This window comes from Eleutherodactylus coqui, chromosome 1 (genome assembly GCF_035609145.1).
Source record: "Eleutherodactylus coqui strain aEleCoq1 chromosome 1, aEleCoq1.hap1, whole genome shotgun sequence".
NCBI classification, from domain to species: Eukaryota; Metazoa; Chordata; class Amphibia; order Anura; family Eleutherodactylidae; genus Eleutherodactylus; species Eleutherodactylus coqui.
In genome coordinates, this window is record NC_089837.1 from 102,593,243 (window position 1) to 102,619,787 (window position 26,545).

A 26,545-nucleotide genomic window follows, 5' to 3' on the forward strand; every position below is an offset into this window, starting at 1 on the left:
CCTTGTAAATCGCTCACTTTCGGCTTCTCACATTGTTTTATAGTCTATTTCTGTCTGCTCTCTAAACACCTATTCTGTTGTGCTCCCTCCTCCTCCTCCATCCACTCACTCACTCCCTCTCTTCTCTCCTCCTCTCTCCTGTTCTCTCTTCCCTGATTTTGGCATTCTCTACTCATTGCTTCCTCCTTCCCCTCACCTCCGACATCCCCCTTTCTGTCTTTTTTATCTATTCTACCTTTCTTTTTCCTTCTTCCCTTATTCTCCACTTACACCCCCCACCCCATCCATAGAGTCTTTTCCTTCCCGTTTCCCTGGTAACCACCCGAAGTGCTGTCTCTGGCTAGCAGACGGTGTCCCTGCACTCTCTGCACACTTCTGACTGTCTGAGAGAGTGCAGCATGGAGCCTCAGGCAGTGTCCGAGGAGGGGGATGTACTTACTTGTGACCCTCCAAGCCCATGCGAGGAAGATCCCATCGAAGGGTGAGAGAGCTAGGGTTGGGATGAGAGCGTACGATCCTGATGGCTAAATCTAGGAAGCGAGTGTGCGAACTGCTGACGATCTTGAGTGTGTGCGATAACGTGTAGGTGTTTGTGTGTGTGTGTAATAACGTATGACCTTCTGACATTGTCACCGTTGTCCTACAACGCATGTGTTTTCCCTTTTACGTCTGCACATCTCTCCCCCAATGCCACTTATTTTCTGCAATCCTATCGCAGGTATCGCAACACATCCCTGGGGGCACAGAAGTGTGCATGTGTCGCACAGAAGTGTGCATGTGTCACATAGGTGGCTTTTAGTTTATGCTTCCCTTGCAGAAGACATTCGTCTTCTCCATGTGCAGGAATGTGGGTAGTTTAGCAGTGGGTGTAAGTGAGTGCATAAGTATGTGTGTCATTTTTATATAACCACGGTACTTTTTTTTAATCTATAGGTCTTGGTGGGTGTAGTGCCTTACATCCTGCAAGTATACATACACCTACAGGCACTGTGACACATGATAATCCACAGCTAGACATGGAATGCTACACATAATAGAAGTCCATATTGACTAAACCATCTTTTCGGAGCTGCATCAAAGACTTTCAGATTAAAAATAGCTATGGGCATTCTGTCCGGACTCTTTACAACGCGAGTGTGTGGGAAGTGACTATATAAAGACGTGGCTGGGTTGGCTTGATTGAATTGTAGGGTGATTCTGCCTGGATTGCTTGTGTGTATGTAATACAAATATGTACAAGAGGCCGCACTTTATTTCTGGGTTCCAATATGGATCTGTCCCAGTTGGCTGCTAATACTGCAAATCCCTAATTTCAGGCAATTTGTCACTCTCTCAGTGCAGCGACAATACAACCTTAAAATGGAACAGCGTGTAATATGTTTATGGTAAATGCTTCCACTTGCGGTCTGGACACAATATGGCGTCACTCGCTAACATACAGGCACAAAGCCACGTGCAGTACGGGGAATAGAAGTGGATTTTAGTGGTGCGATTATACTTATCGTATACTTTATTCACTATTCTCATGCTGGAGGGGTTAATATTTGCTAGCTTGAATAAAGCAACACAATAGTGGTTATCTTTAGGGCTGCGTAGGGTATGTCTTTCTTGACAAGGGAATTTACATTTTATTTACTATTGCTCTTTCGGGTCCTCACAGTGGAGATTGCCATATTGTGGTCTCATTTGAATAGTTAAAAGGGTTGTTTTGAGAATTTTTTTTTTTCTCAATAAAACAGCGCCACACCTGTCCAAAGGCTGTGTGTGGTATTGCAGCTCAAACCCATTCATTTTAATGATGCTGAGTTGCAACTCCAGGCCCGCCCCACGGCCAGATCGCTGCTTTCTTTCAGAACTGGAGCTCCATATTTCTTCAGCGCAGTACAACCCCTCTTTAATTTCATTAGCTCCTGGACCCCATATTGACTGAATATGCTCATTATGGTGCAGTGTGTATAAAATATCTATAGCTGTGGATAAAGAAGCTTGGGTGCGTTTATATGTCACTGATTTACTGCGGATTTTGGTGCAGATCTGGTTTCCAATGCATTTGTTCATTTGGGTGAATATACGGTGCGCCATAAAAAATGGAACATATGCGACCGAAATACGAGCCAAGCAATTATACGGTGGGTAAAAAGATAGTTCTGGTTCTATCTTCCGACCGAAATACGCTGGCGGCTCTCATAGACTCCTATGGGACCTGGACAAAGAAAGGGAGGGGGAGGCAGTTTAGCAGCGTCCAACGCTGTGAAAAGCTTACAGGTGCCTCTATTTAGGCATTTGAAGTCATTCCAAGGATTTATGCTGAGCAAGGGTTTTCCGGGGTGCAACGTATTTTTTTCGACAAAAATTACACACCCGGTCATGTGAATGGATGAGAAACAGTGTCCAACGCTGCGAAAAGTTTACAGGTGCCTCTATATAGGCACTGGAAGGCATCCCGAGGATTTTGGCACAGCGAGGGTCTTTTGGGCTGCGTCATATTTTTTTCGCTAATAATTACGCTTTCTTGGATGAGAAAACGCTGGCTGTGATCACAGAAAAATGCTCATTGAGGCGCTTATACAGAGTGGTGTAAAAACGCCGTTGCCATTTATGAAAGAAGCCTTATGATGCAGTTTTGGTTGCAGGATTTCTACAACTGAAGCGGGCTGAAAGCTCACGCTTCACTTGTACACACCATGCAGGAAAAAACTTCATTGGAAGGGGTCCAGGCGGGGCGGATGTGCAGACGAATTACAACAGCAGCAAAGTGGATGGGATTTTGAAAATCCTGTGCACAAACTGCGGAGATAATCCACACAAAACCTGTACGGATATTGACATGCGGTGCATGTATCGCTGCATGTCAATTTTATTGCAATTTCCCCTGCTGAATTCACCTCTTCTCAATTAGGGAGTAAATTCTGCACACATTAAAACCCGCTTCAAAACAACTCGTCTGGAGGCAGGCTTTCCGCTCCCAATCTGCAGTGAATTGCCCGCTGCGCATATTTCACTGCAAATCCGCCCACGTGGGTGGACTCAGCATTACCAAGGCTTGCTGCCCAGTAATTGGCTGCGAAGCACACTGCCGGTGCCATTTGGCACATAAGACTCCACACTAGCAAGTAGTATTTATTGGAGTATAATCACACATCACTAAGTAAATCCGTACCAAATCTGCAGATGAACCGTAGTGTGGATTTACATTGCAGACTTTGCTCATTGTACCGCAGCAAATGATTTCTGCTTTACGAATCCGCAGCGTTTCCACAACAAACACAGCAGATCTGAGAATCCACAGCATGACTAGATTCTGTAGCGGATTTTATCTGCTGTTTGTCAATATCCCATTCGTTTACATTGTATAACATTGTAGCAAAGTGTTAGATCGCCTTCACTGAGTTCCCCCATAGTCATTCCATTGCTCCTTAGGCTCCATTCAGTTGCAATAAAAATCACACCAAAAAGTGCATTTGCAAAGCTGCGTGCATTTTTTTGCCTGATTTTAGTACAAACATAGTAAAAACACACATGGTTTCACCAATGCACTCTTTGGTGCGGTTTTTATTGGAACTGAACTGCCCCGTGTGAATGCAGCCTCAGGGCTTCTACCCATTAGCGTCTTTTTTAACACTGTGATATCGCTGTCTTTTTTTTTTCAATGGGACTTTCTAATGTTAAAATAGCATCACACAAAAATCGCAAGTTTGTGCTTTTGCAATGTTTTTTTTGTGCGATGCGATTTTTAACATTAGAAAGTCCCATTGAAAAAAAACGCCGCTATATCGCAGCACTAGAAGAAAAAAAACGCTAGTGGGTAGAAGCCAGAGGCTTTAGTCAGACGGGCGTTTTTTCGCGCGATTTGCGCATGCGTCCGGCGATTTTATAAAACCATTGCTTTGCAATGGTATCGGACACATGAGCGCTTTTTATGCGCTCGTCCGATAAATTATAGAACAGAAATCGCAGATCGCACCTATCTGCGATCTGCGATTCCTGTTCTCTTCTCTATATGCGCTCAATGGGGCCGGCGGCAGCAGCGCCGACCCCATTGGGAACATATAGAAGACAAATCATTCTTCTCTGCCACAGCTGTAACAGCTGTGGCAGAGAAGAACGATGTTAGCCCATTGAATTCAATGGAGCCGGCAATACAGCCGGCTCCATTGAAAGCAATGGGCTGCCGGTGATCGCGGGATGAATTGTCGGGAAGGGCTTAAATATATAAGCCCTTCCCTGCAATTCATCCAGAAATGTGTAAAAATAAAAAATATATATATATATACTCACCTTGTCCCGGCAGACGGAGTTCAGCACGGCCGGCCGGCAGTGGGTGTGAAGGGGGTGTGAGTCAGACCTGCCCCCTGATTGGCTCAGCGCTGAATGGGTGTGAGTGAAAGCTGCCTCTGATTGGCTCAGCACAGGCACCAATCAGAGGCAGCTTTCACTCACACCCATTCATGAATTCATGAATGGGTGTGAGTGAGAGCTGCCTCTGATTGGCTCAGCGCTGAGCCAATCAGGGGGTAGGCCTGACTCACACCCCCTTCACACCCACTGCAGGCCGGCCGTGCTGAACTCCGTCTGCCGGGACAAGGTGAGTGTGTATATATATATATATATATATATAATTTTTTTTTTTTTTTTTTTACACATTTCTGGATGAATTGCAGGGAAGGGCTTATATATTTGAGCCCTTCCCGACAATTCATCCCGCGATCGCCCGCAGAGCGGCTAGGAGCAGATTTTTCAAGCGATTTATTTATTTTGGCCCCGGTCACGCGATTTGCGGATGCGCATCCGTCATGCGATCTGCAAATCGCGGCAAAAAACGCCCGTGTGACTAAGGCCTAAGGCTACATTCACACAGGTGACAGGAGCTCGTTCCCCACATTCTCAGACACCCCTTCCGCGTGCTCTGCACTGTGCGGGAGACCTCATATCTGCGTTCACATTACCATTCAATGTCTTTTAAGATTCCATTGAAAACAATGGCCGAGGGGTACCAAGAAAAAATGCCAAAGGGTGAAATATGCTGCAATTTTTATTCTCGGAGCATTGCCGTGAGGGAAAAAAATCGCTCATGTGAATAAGTCCATTCCAAAGAATGGAGTTCATATTCGTGAACATCATATACATCTCAAAAGGCATGAAACTCGGGCAAGATTCTCGCCTGTGAATAAGCCCTTACTGGGGGAATATTTTTGGACATAGGAAAGCGGAAAGCCAGTTGAGCATGCCACAAACCTTGGTATGTCTCCATATGTGATAGTATAGTAAGGGCCCATATGAGCCCTAACTATAAGATGCAGCAATTAACAAAATACAGGAATACCTACCGTATTAACAAAAAGATATCATGTTGCTGGAGAATTGTAACACTTGCTTAAGACATTTAAAGGAGCATTCTGAGAGTTTTATTATTGATGACCTATCCTCAAGCTAGATCATCAGTAGTTGATCGGCAGAAATTCGCCACTCCAAATCGATGCCGATCGACTGTTCCCCAAGTCCAATGCCAGTGTCTTGTGGCTAGCCGTTGTCATTGGCGGTCAAGGCCAGAAGTGTAATAGGCAACTTCACTTTCATTGAAATCAATGGGAGTCACTGGCATAGCTATGGGGATGCGGTTGCACCCGGGCCCAGGAGCCTTAGGAAACCCATAAGGCCCCTCCTCTCCATATGGGGAGCCCAGTACTATAAATAAAGCAATTATAGTTGGGGGCCCTGTTACAGGTTTTGCATTGGGGCCCAGGAGCTTCAAGTTACATCTCTGCGTTAAGGGGTTAAGAGAAGTTGGGGGGCCCCAAGATTAACTTTTGCACCCGGCCCATGAGGCTTTAGCTACGTCCCTGATGGGAGTGATGCCTTCCATTACAATTCCACCTCTGACTACAATGAGGATCTGAAAGTGTAATGGAAAGCATCACTCCCATTGTTTTTAATGGGTACGAAGCCGCCTATTACACGTCTGGCCCTGCTGCAATAACAACGGGCTGGAGAATCGGCTGATTGGTGGGAATCCTGAGTGACGGAATCTGCCAATCAACCATTCAGGACCTATCCTCAGGATAGGTTGTTAATAGTACATGTCCCGGAGTACCCCTTTAAATTTGTAGGAGTGAACAGCGACAACCTGAGCTCATCCGCGTGCCAACTGCTACCTGCTGCCAAGAGAGGTGCTTATAACTCGTTAACCAGTGGAAAACACTAGAGCGTTTCCATTTCTATTCGGACAAATCTAATGTAGTCCTAATCACCCGCCGTAAATTGGTAGCATAAAAGCTGCCAATGGGAAACACAAGAGTACTCAAGCGCTTCCTCTTCTCCATTGATTTACACAAACCACAATTTCTCGGGTCCATCGCAGTATGTTTGTGTTATTTACTTTGTAGTGATCCGTAAGTCAGGTACAGACTGTCATCTCCACTAGATACAAAGCAATGCTACCTCACCGCAGGCCTCCTTTATCAGGACTGTCTAACATAAGACTGGCCTTAGCAGCCAATCAGAGCTTAGCTTTTATTTTATCACAGCAGTTTCAGAAATGAAAGCTGAGCTCTGATTGGTTGCTATGGACAACAAGGACAGTCTTATGTTTGACAGTGAGGCCCACTGTCTAACAGTAAAACTGTCTTTGCTGTCGTGGTAACAAATCACAACACAGCTTCACATATACTGCTGTGGTAAAATGAAAGCTGCTATGTGATTGGTTGCTATGGTCAACAAGGACCGTTTTACCGTTAGGCCCCCATTTACACGGGTGAGTTTTAGACTCGAGTTCTGTCTCCGTTTGTAACTGAGAACTGAGTAAACCTGAACAGAACTCAGATCCATTAAAATCAATGGGACTTTTAAACCCAGCGACTTTGATTTTTATTAAGTTTTTTTATATTTATTTAACGGACCAATGTGAAAAAAAAGTGTCTGATTTATGGACAAGAGTAAGACCTACAACGTGCCCGCGGATGTGAGGCGTTCTGTGTTAGAACCGCTTTGCGTCACTTTGGGGAAGTAGCGATCCTTTGACGCGGAGTGTTTCCCATTGTTTTCAATGGGAAACATTGCACTGGTGTGGACCTAGCACATAGTGCGATGCTTTGCCGGCCCCATTGAAAACAAAGGGTGATGCAAGGGCACGCCGCGTTTCTTTTTTTCTTTTCCGTATCGCGGTACAGTGCAGGAAAAAAATTGCTGTTGTGTATGGCCCCATTCAAAAATGTGGAGGTTCATATTCGTGCAAGAATAGATTCTTGCGTTTGTGATCCGCATCTATATAGAACCAATGCTTTTCAATGGCAGCGGTCACATGTCCGATTATTTAATTTTTTTTTTTTTTACATGCGCATAAAATTTGCACCTACAAAAGATTGAACATATGAGTGGCAATGGACGTGGTCACAGTTTGTTTGTTTTTTTTACGCCCACAGTGCAATCTTTTTTACGTGCGAATAAACGCATTTAAAAACCGCCTGTCTGACTGGGCCCTAACAGAAAAAAAGTGCCAACCAAAAAAAGCTTAGAGGTGGGGAGTGCATGAAATTCCTGACTTTTTTTTTTTTCCTTATAAGGGTGCCTACCCACTGGCAATTTTTTTTTTTTTTTCCTGCGATGCTAAATTGCGTTTTGCGTTTTTTCTGAAGAGCAATTAGTATAGAATGTGTTCTTGTCCATCTGGGGTTTTTTTTCCGTTTCGTGGGGTTTTTTCACATAGGAACTGTCAGTTGCATATGTCTCCTTATTTTTCTCTTAAAGGGGTTGTCCCGCGAAAGCAAGTGGGGGTATACACTCCTGTATGGCCATATTAATGCACTTTGTAATATACATCGTGCATTAAAGGGGTTGTCCCGCGCCGAAACGGGGGTTTTTTTTTTCAAACCCCCCCCCCCCCGTTCGGCGCGAGACAACCCCGATGCAGGGACTTAAAAAAAAAAACGCACAGCGCTTACCTGAATCCCCGCGCTCCGGTGACTTCTTACTTACCAGTTGAAGATGGCCGCCGGATTCTTCTCCCTCGGTGGACCGCAGGGCTTCTGTGCGGTCCATTGCCGATTCCAGCCTCCTGATTGGCTGGAATCGGCACGTGACGGGGCGGAGCTACACGGAGCCGGCATCCTGCACGAGCGGCCCCATTGAGAAAAGAAGAAGACCCGGACTGCGCAAGCGCGGCTAATTTGGCCATTAGACGCCGAAAATTAGTCGGCTCCATGGAAACGAGGACGCTAGCAACGGAGCAGGTAAGTGAAAAACTTCTTATAACTTCTGTATGGCTCATAATTAATGCACAATGTACATTACAAAGTGCATTAATATGGCCATACAGAAGTGTATAGACCCACTTGCTGCCGCGGGACAACCCCTTTAATTATGAGCCATATGGAAGTTATTCACTTACCTGTTCCGTTGCTAGCGTCCCCGTCTCCATGGTGCCGTCTAATCTTCAGCGTCTAATCGCCTGATTAGACGCGCTTGCACAGTCCGGTCTTCTGTCTTCTGAATGGGGCGCTCGTGCCAGAGAGTGGCTCCTCGTAGCTCCGCCCCGTCACGTGTGCCGATTCCAGCCAATCAGGAGGCTGGAATCGGCAATGGACCGCACAGAAGCCCTGCGGTCCACCGAGGGTGAAGATCCCGGCGGCCATCTTCGCACGGTAAGTAAGAAGTCACCGGAGCGCGGGGATTCGGGTAAGTACTGTGCGTTTTTTTTTTTTTTAAGCCCCTGCATTGGGTTTGTCTCGCGCCGAACGGGGGGGGGCTATTGGAAAAAAAAAAAAAAAACGTTTCGGCGCGGGACAACCCCTTTAATGCACCCATGATTGTCAATGGAAATTAACGAAAAAGCCGCGAAAAACGCCACGGAAAACGCAGCGTTTTTCACGCACGAAAATCGGCATCGCCAGTGGGTAGGCACCCTAAGACTAAGAAAGAAAAAAGTAAAAGGCTACAAAAAAAGTGGAATTCACTGTGGAAAAATTCCACGGCAAAATCCACTTTTTTCTTTTTTTGATGTGGACATGTCACTTCTAGACAAGGAAAAGCATGAAAGGCGATATTTTTTTTCCCCCACATGGGGATTTTGCTCATTGATGGGACAAATTCTGCATGCAACTCTGCACCCAAAACTGAGGATTTGAAATGCGGATTTTGACTTTGAATTTTCCACAGTGAATCCTGCCGTGTGAGCATACCCGCAGACTGGTGTCACAGCTAGTGGGTTTTTTTTTAATATGTCGTTTCTTGTCACAATTTTGACGCAAAAAAACACTGCTTCCAGATGTTAGCCGAAGGTCAATAGTAAAATATGAGCCGCCACATTAGCTGTGGTTTTTTTGAAGGGGGTCCGTGATGTTATTTCAGCATTGGAGAATGCTTTGACTCTGGAGTGTTGAGTGTTTCTCCATAGCCGCCTTTACAGGATAGAAGAAGCCAAATAGCCTACCCAAGGCTACCTATACCACGGGCGGGTGCAGTATCGGGCCAAGTATCGCGCTTGCCAACTTGCATTTTCAGAGCTCCCATCACTTCTGTGAAGTAGCGATTCTCCAGCTCTGCTTTCAGGCGCGTTAGAGGATCGGCAAACCTTGCACCGCACTTGTGTGCACATCGCATGGTGTACAATGTGTTATACTGTCCCATTGAAGATAATGGGCAATGCATTCTGGGGAATGCAAAAAAACTAGAACATGCCATGATTTTTTTTCCCATTGCTCATGTATGACTTCATTCAAAAGTCTTGCAGCTCTAGGCTTTTAGGACTTGTTCACATCCACTTTGGAGATTCTGTTCAAAGGGGTCCATTTGATGCCATTTAGTTTCTTCACATAACTGTTCTGCTCGGCCGCTGGGTGCCTTTTTCCTGCTCTCATAAACTAGCCCTAATTGTAAATAAGGGAGATGGAACAATACCTCTGCAGCGCCAACAATTGGAAGGCAGCATTCCTGCAAGTCAATGTTAGACTCTTTATACAAGCCTTGTAACAATGACTGGGAATTGTTAGCATTCCTGACCCTAGCCCTAATTCCGATGTCTGTAGCTGACTGCACACAGACAGCACATGGACCCGTTACCATCCATAGTGTGTGCAGAGCTGTGGGAAGAGACTGCTGATTAAATGCTTAACTGTGAATGGGGTTTTATAATGTTTTAGGGCTTAAACAGACAAGCGTGTTTTTGGATCGTTTTGTGGGGGTGAAAATCGCACCATTCGTTTGAATGATTATGTTTTCACTAGCGTGTTTTTCATGTGATATTCCTCACACATTCTTACACACAGTTTTTATCCAAGCAGGACTTATCTTTCTGCTCTTCCTAGCAATGGCAATAGCCATTGACTGGTTCATGATGAGCAAATCTGCCCAGTAGTGGCGAGTGTATTTGCTCATCTGAAGAAGCCCATACGGTTATGGAATACAAAAGCAGGTTTATTGGTATTTGGATACTTTCACACACTTGGCATATCTTGACTTGTGAAAAAAAAGCATGAATTTCATGTATTTTTGTAAGTGTTTTTGTGGGTAGCAGTTTTTTTTTTCTTTTTAGCTTAAGGAAAAAAAACTACATATATTAGGCCTGCTTTACATGATTTGTCTTCTCGGGCACTTTTTTCAATAGTGAAGCTTATGATATAAAAAATTACGCTACAGCTACCTTTTGTTTTTGTAAGACAAAAAGAAAAAAAGGAAGAAACCCAAACCTCACACGTGTGTTTTCTACAGACGCTTGCCAGTTTTTTTTAAGTTGTTTTTTAATTTTTTTTAATTCATACAAAGGAGCTCGTAATTTAAGATTTTTGCCCTAAAAAGTCAACATAATTTGACACACTGTAGATTTAAAATCCACACGGCATGTTGATTCTGCATTGATAATTTTTTTTTTTTTTTTTCTTTACTCTTTGCATCATCTTTAAGATTTGTTAAAATGTCATCCTGATGTAATTGCTGTGGTTTTTTGGCATGGAGATGCTGCAGCACTTTAGTTACATTTGAACACGCCATTAGCATTTCAGCAGGCATACGTTGTAATTGGCAGTATATACACAGCTAGAATTTAAAAAAAAGAACCCTTTTATGAGCAAGCAGTCATGCTGGATGATATTGCAGGCAGCATAATGTCCACCATAGCATGCCCAGACTATCACGTCTGTCACATATGCTCATTGTGATCCTACTATTTGTGAAGAGAACGGGACGCCAATAGTGAATGCGCCAATTCTTGTGTTCTGTAACGATTGCCAATCGAGTTGCACAGTGCTGGGCTGTGGGCACAGGTCCCACTACAGGACGATGGGCGCTCATGCCACCCTCATAGTGTGTATCTAAGACTGGATTCACACACCGTATTCTCGTAGGAGTTATGTACGCTTGTGAGATGCACATGCGAGAAAACAACCCACTATTTTCAAATGGGCTAATTTACATGAGCGTGTGTGTGTGTGTGTGCATGTGTATATATATATATATATATATATATATATAATATGTATTTATTTATTTATTGCCCCTTGCAGTATGTCCTATTGTTGGACGATTCATCTGTGAGGCTTCCCCATTATTTCCTATGGGGGCATGATAATTCTCGTATCACATTCACATGTCTTGCGCTTTGCATACAATTGTGATTTTTTTTTTTTTTTTTTTTTTTTTTTTCCATCTTAACTATTGAAGGCACACATATTTTTTTTGGGGGGGGTTGTCTTTTTTACATGCATGTACAGTAATGTGAATCATGCTTTTTTTTTAAAATACTAAAATGTATCGCAGGTGCATCAAAAACACAGACAAAACGAGTGCAATCTACAAGGGAGTACCCAAAAGAAACAGAAATCTTCTGGTGGACGAGGCTTCTGTCGCAGGTGAATGTCTGCAGAACCCTTCTAATGGCGGTATGCCAGCTGACGACTTTGGGGAAGTTTGCATTTGGTTCCAGTGTTTTTTTGTTTTAGCTTTTTGCCTATTTTGAAATGTCTGCTTCATACGAACAACATGCAGCTCTGAAATCCTGATCTTGCGCTTTGTGACTTTTTGTTACTGATCATTTGAGCAGTGGACAGGAAAGCAAAATTTCATAGCTGCACATTGTTTGTATGAATCAGCCATCACAAAATAGGTGAAAAACTGAACAACTTGTTAAAATAAAATCACTGAAGACAAACGCAACCTTCTGTAACAATGTTGGCTGGCATACTGCCTCGGAAGAGTTTCACAGACTTTCACATGCAACAGAAGCCAGTACTAGTACCACCCCGTCAACCAGAAGAAGATCCCTGTTTGTTTTTGGTAGCCCCTTGTAGGCCAGACTTTCTGTGGCCTATATCGCACTTGGCTGTGTAAATACTATCTAAGTTTGGCCAGAGACATGCAAACCAGTAGGGTACTGGTGATGCTCCTCCTGTTCTTCCTTCCAAAACGGACCAAATACTGGCCTTGATGCTGGGTTGACGCCTTGACTCGGATATGCTAGAGTTACACCCGGTGTGACCTGACACCCCCTTGCTACTTTACCCAACCCCAATGAGGCACTGAGACCATCGTATATTCATTGGTTATTTTGGCCACAACAGCCATATTATTTCACAATATAATAATACAGATTAACTCTTTTATTAGAATACGGAGAGGAGGTCCTAAGGAGCCACAACAAAAAGGTTGGGTGTTTTATGCATAAAACTGAACCTTGCCTCCAACCGTCCACCCAGTTCAGAGACACCACTAGCCTTCACCGCCCCCACCACCACCATGACTGGGGGCTAGACTATCAATACCCAGGCCACCCAGCATCTGTGGCATTACCCAACACACCAGACCCAACGATGATGAACCAAAAAGGGGTAAAGTCTTAAAGGTGAGGCTGTACCCACCAAACTCCCTCCACCCAACATACTTGGCTCCAAGGACCCCCACTCGCCACAGGCTGCCATGACAGGAGATACACAATTTCCGCGCTAAAGACTCAAATTACTTGAACTTCTTGAAACTCATGGAATGACTTCATATCACCTTTCACCTCTCCAGAGATGGTGGGCGAGACTCTTCTCGCATTTCTTTCCTAAAATAGCGCTCCTCCCTAAAACATGTCCCTTTCATCACTTTCTCTAGCTTACTCCCCTAATTCTATCTCCCCCAATCCCCATCTTTCCCTTCCTTAACCTCCATGCCCCCTTTACCTCCTACACTCTCCTATTAACCCTTTCACCCCTTCCTGCTCCCTAGCAACCCTATCATGTAGAGCCTCCCAGCAGGGCTCCCCATCCAGCCCGGTGCTTCTCACGGCCCTGCCGGTTCTCCTTATGTAACAGCCATGGTCCTGGTGTCTGCTCCATGCTCCTGAGACTGTGCTGCGAAACGCAGCAAACGTTTTTTTTTTTTTGTTTTTTTTCTGTGAAGGCACATATGGATGTGCCATCCTGCAGAGGCTGGGCTGCCTGTGCAACCTGGTTGAGCTGCAAGTACCTCCTCATGCTACAAGTAGTGACAAGGACACCAGAGACAGATCAGGAGGGACCAACTGTCTGTGGCCACTGCCTGCAAAACTATTGTCTTTTTGGGGGGCTGCCTTACTGTTGTCTCTCCAGTACACCTATTTCACCATCACTTATACTTCCTAATCGGACAAATTGATGTCCCTGCAGTGTAAGTGACTTGTGGTTATACTGTGATGCTTAAGTGTTTTGTTAATGTTTAGAGCGGTGTAGAAGTATACAGTATATATACACGCCGTATTTTGAGCATTTGTTGTACAGTTATGTTCTGGACGGTCAGCCTGATGCTGCAGAGTGGGGATGCTTGTTGTTTTGTATGTACTGTTGATTCTCTGAAGGCATCGCTTCATCTTACTCATAAAACATTCCTCTCCTCTACCACAGATCATTTCTCTGGGTTTGTTCTTTGCAGACATCGATCTGTGCTGCAGCATGTCATATTCTGCTTTTATGAGTTTGTGCACTGCTGGTGAGTGGGTCTAAGCTTCTAGCAGAGCCTCATCAGTAATATGTCACCCACTGGAGAAGAAGCTACAAAACAGTCTCTTACTCTACTTATTTAGAGGCTTTTCATGGACACCGCATATAAGAATAATAATTTATTATCTTTATTGATATAGCGCCAACATATTTCACAGCGCTTACCAAACAGGGGGAACAGAAACAAAAAGCAAAATATAAAAGCCACTGTTACATGTAGCAATCAGTTGATAGGAACAGTAGGGGTGAGGGTCCTGCTCCGACGAGCTTATACACTACAGATAATGGGGGGATACAGAAGGTAAAGGGGCTGGAGCTGTGCACGGTATGGAGAGGTGGAGAGTGAGGGATGCTATATACATAGACAATGGTCGGGCATTTGGCCGTGTGACGGCAGAATCGGTATGACTGCAGGGGCGGATTATGATGGCTAGCAGGGATTGCAGTCAGTAGGTCAGGGAGCATGTTATCAGGCGGAGTACAGATGGATTTGGTTTAGGGGATATGGTATGAATCCCTGAAGAGGTGCGTTTTTAGAGCACGCTTGAAGTTTTGTGAGTTCTGGATTCTCGGATAGTTTTTGGCAGTGCATTCCAGAGGACTGATGCTGCTCTGGAGAAGTTTTGGAAGCGGGAATGAGAGGTTCAGGCTAGCGGAGGGCACGGGCTGGGTGGTCGATTGAGATGAGGGAGGCAATATACGGGGGTGCCGTGCTTTGGAGAGCTTTGTGGATGAAGGTAGTGAGTTTGAATTGAATTCTATATTTTATGGGCAGCCAATGCAGTAAACGGCACAGGGCAGAGGCATCCGAGTAGCTGCTGGACAGGAAGATGAGCCTGGCTGCCGCATTCAGGATGGATTGGAGAGGGAAGAGTCTGAAGCAGGGGAGGCCTATCAGCAGCGAGTTGCAATAATAGAGTCGGGAGTGGATGAGGGCAACAGTGAGCGTTTTTTAACACGTCCATCGTGAGAAAAGAGCGTATTCTTGCGATGTTCTTGAAATGCAGTTGACAAGTCTGCCAAGAAATTGGATGTAAGGGGTAAAGGAGAGATCAGAGTCGACTATAACCCCAAGGCAGCAGGCATGCGGTCTTGGAATGATGATGCCACACACTAGGATGGAGATACCAGGATGAGGTCAGTTAGTAGAGGGTGGAAACACCAGTAGGTCAGTTTTTGAGAGGTTCAGTTTTAGGTCGAGAGAGGACATAGTGTTAGAGAAAGTCGATGGCATATTGAAGGAATGCTGCTGTAATATAGGGCTGAGAAGGGAGTAAAAAGTGTCCGAGTTGTTTAGGGTTGTAAGATAGTGTTTGTCTGTTTTATTTGAAGTCATTACTGCATCGTAGGTCATGTACGAATAACATTATCAGATTTTTACAAAAAACACGTCAGGGAGGCACTACCTGTGCTGGCTTGGAGCTGTAAACTCTCTATGTAATCACTCTCTATGCGAGTTTGAATACTGAGAAAATAAATCAGTTGGACTCACCCGGTGTCTGGCGAGCGCCCCTTTGCAGAGGTCTCACCAGCACCTCCACATCCTCGTCAGCTTTTAAATCATCTGGTATGTCCGTTCGGCTGCTGGGCTTCTGTGTCCTGCTGGCTAGCAGGACCCACTCGAAGTATATTCGTATATAGACTTGGTAAAAAGGAAATGCCCGCGCTCTTTAGGACCTAAACACCAGGGTCGGGCTACAGACACCACTTGCTTCAAACTTTTATTCTTAATATCCTCTGTGCAACGCATTTCGTCGTCCTACACAACGACTTTCTCAAGCACAATAATTACAGCTTTACATATACACTCTATATATAGTTAACTCACTTTTTGGTGGCAGCATCCCATTCGTTACGCGGATTTCGGGTGTTGGCGTCCTCGCATCTGACAGACGCTCAGGACGCCAACACCCGAAATCCGCGTAACGAATGGGATGCTGCCACCAAAAAGTGAGTTAACTATATATAGAGTGTATATGTAAAGCTGTAATTATTGTGCTTGAGAAAGTCATTGTGTAGGACGACGAAACGCGTTGCACAGAGGATATTAAGAATAAAAGTTTGAAGCAAGTGGTGTCTGTAGCCCGACCCTGGTGTTTAGGTCCTAAAGAGCGCGGGCATTTCCTTTTTACCAAGATTATCAGATTTATGTTAGCCAAAATTTACGTCTTTCTTCCGTTTGCTAGCATTGATGTACAAGTACTGTATGTCACACAACTGATGCACTTTTACTCCTATGTTTATGCCATCGGTGGTAGAATTTATTTACAATCTACTGGTGAATCCACGTATTGCAGTTAAATTGTTAGTTTTGCTGCAATTTCCATAAAATCACAGAAAAATAAGCTATTTTGATGAGCAAGAATAAGCGCTTGATTGTACTTCCGAGACTGCCTGATTTTAACCCCAGTTAGAGATGAGCGGGCGTACTCACTAAGGCAAACTACACGAGCGAGTAGTGCCTTATGCGAGTACCTGCCCGCTCATCTCAAAAGATTCGGGCGGCGGGGGAGGAACGGGGGGGGGGGGGGGAAGATCTCTCTCTCACTCTCTCCCCCACTGCTCACTCACGCAACTCGCCGGTCTCCCTTGCCGGGCCCCGAATCTTTTGAGACGAGCAGGCAGGTACTCGCATAAGGCACTACTCGCTCGAGTAGTTTGCCTTAGCGAGTACACACCCTCATCTCTAACCCCAGTACTAGTACCTCCATTATTTACCTCCACGTAAACGAAACACATGACACCCATGTGTGGATAAAGGCAGTAGCCACAGCTTTATTTAACAAGTGCATAACCACTTGCATGAACAAAAAAAAAACACCCTGAAGGAACGAATAACCACAAGTGCATGAACCAGAGACCTGTAGTACTAACGCGCTAGCATAGCCAGTGTGCATGTAAATTAGGAAGCTCCTTTAGGGCCCATCCTGCCATGGAGGTGATGGACGCCTCTTGTGGCTCACCAACCACCACCCCCAATCCCCTCTCCACCCAGCCCTGCAGATCAGAAACAAAATATCTAGTCCAATGGGATTAAAATGAACAACCTTTGGCAAAAGAAGATCCCCATTGTCACCTTACGCCATACACCTTCAATAACCTTGCGAAGTGAAAAGCCAGCAAATTAAGGACTCTACAGGTTCTCTCAATGGCAGCCAAATTTCTTGCCCCCCTCAATTGCTTCCAGGCTACCATCTTGACCAAAGTATAAAATGGTCTAGGAACAATCTTTTGATGTGTTCCATTTCATTCGAAGCCAAAAGCTTCAACCGTCTCACATAATTTCCTCCAGCATGAAGTATTAAAATGAAAGGAGAATGAAATGCCCCACTAACAAAAATAACTTCAGGACAGGCGATGTGTCTGATGTGAGAAAACGTAACTTCTGCTTCTTGTACCATTCATGAGCCCACCTCCTCTACCCCAACCACCAATCACACTCCAGTGCCTCATTCAAACATGGCAATCCTTGCTACTCTCACTATGCTTCTTAGTGCCACATTTTCTTATGTGCAGTCTATTAAAGTAATTACTTCATTTAGGTGATACTCAAGGAATTCACAGCCTTATCAATTAAGTATGCCTAATTTGCATATTTTGCCTGTCTGTGCAATCAATACCAGTTATGAGCTACCTTATATTTCGGGTATAATTTACAGCATTTAATGGCTTATGTTCTAGCAAATCTGTTGCACTGAAGAGGGACGCGCTCTCCATGCTTAAAACCAACTGCTTATTTAAAAGTTCTGAGCACAGTGTAACATCAAAAATGGCATGTGCAAAACTTGTGACATTTTTTCCACCAAAAAACTGGTGCATGTGTGTTGATAAATTGCCCCCAATATATTTTTATGTAATCGCACCTAGTTCTCCTGCTGACTATTAGGGCTCTTTGACACGGGCTCAGCATCGTGGCTGAAAATTGAATTAACGAGAGGCAGCCGTGACTAAGTTGCAGCTGCATATCCCATTTTGTGCGGCGTACATACACTGCAGCCTGGAATACCATCGGCTGGGGGGAAAGAGTTCAACTCTGTTAAACTGCCTCCCCCTTCTTTACCCCTCTCCGCCCCTTGCCAGCTGCCTGCAAAGGGAGGGGGCAGGAGCTTAGCAGAACTAGTGTTCTAAACTCCCTCCCCCTCTCTGCCCCTTGCCGGCTGCTAGCAAGGTAAGGGAGCAGGATGGGATGAGAGCTTAGGTAGTCCCTCCCCAGCCTATGGAAGCAGCCAGCAAGGGGAGGGGGAGAAACTTCAGCAACATAAGCTACTGCTAAACTCCCTCCCCTTCCCTTTTCTGACAACTCTCATAGGCTCCCATAGGAGTCTATGGAAATGCCAGGCATATTCTGGCTAAAGATAGGTCATGACCTATTATTTTAATTTACTCAGTATTGCGAATTCTAGCGTGTATCAATGCAACATACCATAAATAGGATTATATGTTCCTTAGGTTCTATTTCTTTTTATGGTGTTTTCCTCGACAGTGCTAAATCTGTCTTGGGAAGGTCACAAAAGAGTTCACTTCAGTTTATCGAGGCTCTATCATGGTGTCCATTGTTTTGATCAGAAGAATAGCACTGCATAGTGCTCTAATCTTTCTATCAAAGATGACTGAATCTGTGGCAAGTTTTAGGGAGGGGGAGGAGGTGAGCTGTGACCATTGGTGGATCCTGTTACAGATGCATTTTTCTTTAGATTGACTCTTAATGCAATGTGATATCACAATATGCTGTACTATCAGGGTGGTTTATTTACACTTTGAATTACTTTACAATGGATAAGCGAACAATAGACTTTTAATAGGTTAAGATAAGAACTTTTTCTGTGCTCTCACAATCAAGCTAAAATTTGCTGCATCTGTATGTATAGATAGTACTTATCTTTTCATTATAACGCTGTCTGTGATGATAATGAGATGATTGCTGAGAGGTGATCTCTACAAAATGCGAAGTGTCAGACTGACAGCTCAGCGGCCAGAATGCAATCTGCAAGATTTCAGGATTACAATTTAATATAGTAATACAGGAAATTAAGAAAAACTGTTTCAGATATTTTTAAATACCACAAATCTATTTAAACAGTCATTTTATGATGATACATTCCCTTCGAGGAGATTAAAAACAGGAGCTTTAGTGGGGTGATTTGATTGCTACTAGAATTCATTCATGAAGCTTGGGCTTTGTCATGTCCCAGAACTTTTTGCTGGTACATCGTAGGGTTGTCTGTTGTCGAAATTAAGTTTCCTATAAAAACTCCCATGTCAAATGAGAATTAGTTCTCAAGTGTCTGCTGGGTGTATCCAGACCTCCCACGTTTCCTGGTCTATCAATGCCAATCCAGCCCTTCTTCAATTGATCGATGTGGATGATGACTCTTTGCTGGTCAAGCATGGACCCTCTGTCTGATATGCAGGATTTCTTGTGGTTGTGTGGGGAACGTTGCAGCTTAATAAGTTGCCATGCAGCATCTCAAGCTACATGACGTGTATCGTGGCCCGTCTTTGTGTAGCCCTAGCCTGTATCACATTTAAGTTCACCATTTTGAACTTTAAATCTGCTTTTATAAGGGTGTGTTTTATATGTAGCGGATTTGGTGCAGATTTCCCACAGTGAAAAATCCACATCAAAATCCGCATCAGTTTTGACACTGGTTTTCAGGCAGATCAGCAGCAGGCTTCACGCCTTCAATTGAAAGGATGAAATCTGCTGCGATTCAATGCAGGTACAACAACTGTTACAGGGACCAACAACTTAGGGGCTCATCTCTCTTCAGAGTTATTACTGAATGCCCTTAACAACTCAGTGCTGATATTCGAGAGTGGAATAAAATGCATACAGATCACTGTGATTAGGAGGACAAGCAGAAAAGACACATGAGACTGATTGGAAACCAAAATAATCATAGAATCATAGAATGGTAGAGTTGGGAGGGACCTCCAGGGTCATCTGGTCCAACCCCCTGGTCAGTGCAGGATTCACTAAATCATAACAGACAGATATTTGTCCAGCCTTTGTTTGAACACTTCCATTGAAGGAGAACTCACCACCTCCCATGGTAGCCTGTTCCACTCATTGATCCCCCTCACTGACTGAAAGGGAGGAGGCACAAATTAGATATTAGAGAAAACTTTCTGTTTCATCCCATTGCTTCTAGTCTTTCCTTGTGCAAATGAGAATAGGGTTGATCCCTCTGCACTGTGACAGCCCTTCAGATATCTTTAGACCGCTATTAAGTCTCCTCTCGGCCTTCTTTTTTGCAAGATAAACATTCCCAGATCCTTTAACCGTTCTTCATAGGACATGACTTGCAGACCGCTCACCATCTTGGTAACTCTTCTCTGAACTTGCTCCAGTTTGTCTGTCTTTTTTAAAGTGGGGTGCCCAAAACTGGACACAGTATTCCAGATGAGGTCTGACTAAGGAAGAGTAGAAGGAGATAATTACCTCATGTGATCTAGACTCTATGCTTCTCTTAATACATCCCAGAATTGTGTTTGCCTTTTTGGCTGCTGCATCACATTGTTGGCTCATGTTCAGTCTATGATCTATTAGTATACCCGTCTTTTTTGTGTGTGCGGCTGCTTAGCTCAATTCCTCTCATTCTGGATGTGCTTTTTTCATTTTTCTTGCCCAGATGTAGGACTTTGCATTTCTCCTTGTTAAATACCATTGTATTAGTTGCTACCCACTGTTCAAGCTTTTCTAGATCTTTTTGAATACTCTCTCTCCTCCCTAGTGTTAGCTATCCCTCCTAGCTTTGTGTTGTCAGCAAATGTGATCAGTTTCCCATCAATTCCCTCCTCCAGATCATTTATAAAAATGTTGAACAACACTGGGCCTAGGACAGAGCCTTGTGGTACCCTACTTAGATGTGCAGCCATTTATGGCCACTATTTGAGTACGATCACTCAGCCAGTTGTGAATCCACCTAACAGTTGCCTTGTCAATCCCATATTTGGTCATTTTTTTCAATAAGTATAGTATGAGATACTTTGTCAAATGCTTTACTAAAGTCCTGATATATTATATCCACCACATCATAAGCTTTGTGTTCTAATTGAGCATCCCCTATGGCACATTTGGCTGTAGGAACCAATTGCAAAGATAAAAATGGCTTTCTGTTTGGGGCAAATTTCCAAACCCTTCTTTGCTAACAAGGTGGGTGTCAGGGTTCAAACCTGGGAAATCCAGCTCCTGGTTAGCTCCACCCCACATTTATTGGACTTCCTGTAAAACCTGTCTCTCCCTCAGTGCCTGATTATTGTGCTCCTTGCCTTTAGTCAAGCTCTCCTGCTTCTTTTTACATCATTGCTGCTATCTACTGTTACCAACCTCCGGCTAAATCCTGATTACACTACCTTCCTTCTCCCTTGTACTGCAACAAATACCTACCGTTACTGACCCTCTGCTTTCCTTGACCACGCTGTTTGCCCGCTCGGGTTACTACACGAGGCTCTAATTTCGCTCATGACCGGAACAGTGGGTCCTGCACAGATTCTCTCCATCCAATTGATTGACCCCTTCTAGAGAGGATGGTGCCAATCAGGGCTGCTCCTTTTCTTTTCCAAGGTACCCACTACAGCCCCATTGGTCTGCCTCTATGGTATCTTTGCCCTTGCCCAGCGTTATTTTTACACTTCCGTATAATTACAATTCTGTGGGAGAAGAATTAGATTTTTGGGTAAATTTGACATTCTATTTTATGAGCAAGGGAGACCATACGCCATATATAGGAATTAAGAACCTTTGTGTAGTGTTGGCCTGAGGTGTCTTGCTACAGAATTAAATTAAGGTGTTCAAAGCCAGCTCACAGTGCCTGGATGTTATTGACTTGGCCTGTTTTTAGTCTTAGCATGCTGAAGGCTAAATTTTAATTAGAGTTCCAGTTTATTTTGTCTCTAATACGGCAGAACTTTATCTTTGTCCCTCCGCCTTTGCTTATCCCTACTCTCTCTGGTCTCTGTAAATCTCCTTTGCGTGCCTCTTGCTTGCTCCTCCAGCAGCTAAGTGGGTTAAGGCAAAATTCTGACCCAAATAGAAAGAAAACAGCATGCGTAACATTTGCCTAATAAAGCTTATGTAGCGTAATTATGCAGCAGTTACAGCAATATGGCAGTCATTTACAATTCCATCCTCTTGTAGCCTGTGGCATTATAATAGTAATTATAAGGGAAATCCTTCCATTCTGCTATTTCTTGTCGAAGTTTTGTGCATTCTAAGCAGTTGAGAAAGTCACAGACTGGTATTACTTCTACATTAACTATTGTTTATATTGTTTCAGTGCCCACTCAGTACATTGTCTGACACAGTGTATATACTGAATGCAGCCAAGTCTAAATTCGAGCCCAAGATTATGATTACAGTGTTAGATTGTGGAAAGCCTTGACTGCAGCCTAATGACTCTATACTGTATCTTTTTCGGAATCTTCTTGGAGACATGAGCTCAGCTGACATAACTTCACAAATGTAACACATAAGGTGTCCATCGAGTGTCAAAATATATCAGTGTATGATGAAGAAAACTTTAGTTATCCTGTCCATTGCTATTGTTTAGTGTGTTTTTTGGGGTTTTTTTTGTTTTGTTTTTTATTCAATATCGGCAAATGTGCACAAAGAATTTATCAGCTCATTCTCATTTGAAAGACTTTAGTGGCAACAAAGGTGCAATTACTTTTAAGGTGGCAGTAAATTCTACCTCTTATAGATTTCACAGATGCCTACTGTCCAAAGACAAAGTCAATTAAATCACCAGCTTCGAGACTACTAGGCTCTAAAAATTTGGCCTCAATTGCCTTTCTTTTGTCATCCCAAAAACGGAAAGCTACATAATGATATTTAATCATTTTGTGATACAGATTTGCTCTGACAATATAACATGTAAACCCATTATTTTCCATGGGTTATAACTGCGCTGATGTTTAGACTGACATATTCGAGACCCTCGCATGTGGTCCTTCACCTCATCACTTTGACTTCTGCTGGGTCAGGTCAAGGGGTTTCATTGAGTGAAAAGAGTTCAAACCTGTTTTAAATCTATGACATCTGTTCTTGTTTTTGACAAAATACATCTGAAATAAATATATATTACAGGCATGTAAATAAGCCATTACATACCGGTAGATACATATACATAATCTTGGAGTGTCCCCACTGCAAAGGAGAGTAGCTTTTCTCCTAATGGTTGGCAAATCATATGGTGTATGTTTCATCGTTCTACCATTGAAAGATGCTGTACTATGTAAATTTACCTTCCACTGCAGGACACAACAAGGGCTGCAAGTGGCCTTGAGCATCCAGTTGGTCTTTGCTCAACTAGAATGGTGCAACTAATATTGAGTCCCTTGGGCTAGAATATGACGATTCTTGGCTTCAATGCCTAGCATAAGTCTCCTCTTGCCATTGTCTATTGCATAAGATTCTTCCACAACACTAAGCTACCCTCCACTATTACAATGTATTACAATTTTCATTCCACTCAAGATTGGGATGGGACAGGTACAGCCTAATTGATTATCTACCTACGTAATTTATATAGCAACATGGCAGGTGTCGAACGATACCTATGGAGGTAGTTTGGGCTCATCAGAGGTATGGTAAGTGATTTGATTGGTGGAGTTCCTACTAAGTGTAGTTCTGGGGAGCAGTTTCTAAACAAACCAGGGGTTGCAGTATCAAACAAATATGTGGATGTTCTCTTTGAGTACTGTCTGGAAAATGGCACTCCTTCAGGAGCAGTGCTTCTTGTTTAAGTTTTCTAATAATTTAATAACCATTTTAATAAACCTTTTTAAAGGATTATTATAATACAACATGAGTTGTTTCTATTTTCCTCAAAATTGCCAGATGCTGATAGGTTGCCATTAGAGATGAGCGAGCATACTCGCTAAGGGCAATTGCTCGAGCGAGCATTGCCCTTAGCACCTGGTCGCTCGAGAGAAAAGGCTTGGGTGCCGGCGCGGGGGAGCGGTGAGTTGCGGCAGTCAGCGGGGGGAAGAGAGGGAGAGAGAGATCTCCCCTCCATTTCTCCCACTCTCCCCTGCAGCTCCCTGCTTACCGCCGGCAACCGAACCTTTTCTCTCGAGCGGGCAGGTACTCGCTAAGGGCAATGCTCGCTCGAGCAATTGCCCTTAGCGAGTATGCACGCTCATCACTAGTTGCCATGACAGTCTGGAGCCTGATAAAGCCTTATTCCAGCGTATTAAGCCTTGCCTGTGGCATGGCTTAATAGGTAAGAATGACAGGCATAATATATGACAATGGAGGAGCGTTACAGTGTATTGTATGAGCAATTGGAGGATCACATTTTCAAGCCCTCATGGGACTACCAAGAGAAAAACTACAATTAGGTTTAATAAAGCATGAACGTTCAACCCCCCCCCCCCCCCCCATTTTCCCATTTGTTTTCATTGTTTAGATTTTTTATGCAAATATAATTAGCATCTCCATGTCTAAAGGCCCTTTTATGGAATGATTATCGTTCTGATCGTTCAAAACCCTGTGCTCCCGTATAATAAAGTGAACATGTCAGTTTTACCATGCTGTAAAACATAATCACAAAAATCGATCCAATTTGTGTATTTTTTTTCCATTTAATCCTACTTTTAAAGTATTTAAAAGTGTTTCAGTACATTATATAATACATTAAATGGTACCATTAAAAAAAAAATACAAGTACTGTACAACTCGTTCCTCAAAAATTAAGTCCTCGTACTGGTTCATCAACAGAAAATTAGTGCCTTTATTGCTCTTTAACTATTGATATTGCATGACAAATATAACAATCTAGTCATTAAGATTACAAATCCTATATAATTGGATATAATTGGATGTCATTGGGATGCAACTTAGTATGCAGTGGAATAGCTAAAGGGGCATTCGGGCACAGTGACACTTATGCTTTAGGGACCCCTTTGGCCACATAACGATCTACTCCAAATGGCAAGTTATGATTTCAATGCTGTTCATATTTAATATTCGGTCCATGAGCTTTTGTATATATTCTCATAGTGTTGTGCTGTATCCTTTGTTAAAAGGGGAAAATTGTGATTGTAACACTCTAAAATAGTTATTTAAGTAATTCCGTGAACATGTTCTGCTCGCTTCACAAAGGCAAACCTGCCTTTGTCATCCCAGACCTCATATCTGGATTCTTACTGTCTGTAATAATCTCTTAAAAACACCATACATCTCCCCTGCTTTGGAATAATGATTACTGACACTTCAATATGAAATCCATTGTTATCACAGCACAAGCTTGCCGCTTTCTTCAGCCTATTCTTCATAGAAACAATACAATGCAGCTGCTCCGATGCCGACGTCTTCCAGTTTTTGGAAAATCGATCCAAGAAGGATCGAATGATTTGACCTTGTATGCCTGTTTTCTTGTTTCTGCTTGCACGGAGCCCCTCTGCAGTACCTGCCAGTCCTGCATGACAATTTATAGCTGGATCAGATGTTTTCTTGGATTGCTTGATCTATTCAACTCGTAAACTTATTAATAGATGGCGAAGTCTTTCTCACACAACTAAACCTTATATTCTCCTATGTTTAAAAACCACTCCTGATTTTCGCTAGACAAAACGAAATTTGCAAAAATGGACTAAATCCGACCGAAGTTCTAGGTTTAAAACTACATAGCTGAAAATACTGCCGTGATTAATTACTACACCTATGATTTAACCCTTTGCAATCCAATTTTGGGTTTAGGGTTTTCTAGGGGGCTTTCTCTTTCTGTCATTTTACAATGGCGCCATCTGCTGGCTAGAGCCAGTGCTGCAGTATGCGACATACTGGAGAGACCCCCGACAACAAAGCGGCCAGTAATATAGAGTATGAATACCCTGCCGGACATCTTACAACATCGGAACTGTACAGGCTTCAATCAGAATGTCTTCAGACGTCAGACAGTGGATTGGAGAGGGTTAACTATTACTGCACTGTCAGATAATCTGAGAATTTAATTTTAAGAGCAATCCAGTAGAAGGATCTATACTCCATGTGGTTGCCATTGCTTCCAATCAACAGTACACACCAATATTGCATCCATCATTTAGAGAACAATTTGGAAGATCTGATAGTTGCGTCTCCAAAATTCGCTATTCCTAGTTGAGCAGTGTATTGATAGACTACTGATCCATTGGTTAAGGGGGGTTTACAGAAGAAACTATCATTTAAATAGTCGCTGGAAATAGTAGCAACAGCGAGTTGTTGGTGTATGAATGACTGTTCTTCGTGTGCTTTTACACATAGGAAATAAGGAAGATGTAGTAATACCTCTGCAGCGCCACCTATTGGATGGCAGCATTCCGCAAATCAATGTTTGACTCTTTAATACAGGTCTTTGTAAAAAATGATTGGGAATTGAAAACCAAACCAGAATCTATACACAGATAGCTGTTTCAGGGTTTTTGCCCCCTCATCAGTGCGCAGTAGGATCCTGGCTTGGCTAGTGAGAGGCCTGTGACGTGGGTCTTTATACAGGCCTTTGTAGCATTGATTGGGAATTGAGAAAACGGAGCGATTTGTTGTTTGCGGTCACTAAATCACACACTGCCCTGCAAAGTTTAATGGCTAGTCATTGAAAGATAAATGATTGCTTGTTTAC

The 26,545-nt window shown here is 43.5% G+C and overlaps 1 protein-coding gene across 2 annotated transcripts in view; it reads left to right on the forward strand.

Moving 5' to 3' along the window:
• The window catches only part of NGEF (neuronal guanine nucleotide exchange factor), a 141,947-nt gene that overhangs the window by 59,629 nt on the left and 55,773 nt on the right, over positions 1-26,545 (forward strand). Inside the window, exon 1 of one of the 2 annotated variants that reach the window (XM_066598251.1) lies at positions 160-481. The exons of the other annotated variant lie outside the window; for it this stretch is intronic. Within the exon in view, the coding sequence (XP_066454348.1) occupies positions 399-481 (83 nt within the window). The 5' untranslated portion in view covers positions 160-398. Of the gene's footprint in view, positions 1-159; positions 482-26,545 lie in introns of those variants that run through there. 2 annotated transcript variants of the gene reach the window in all.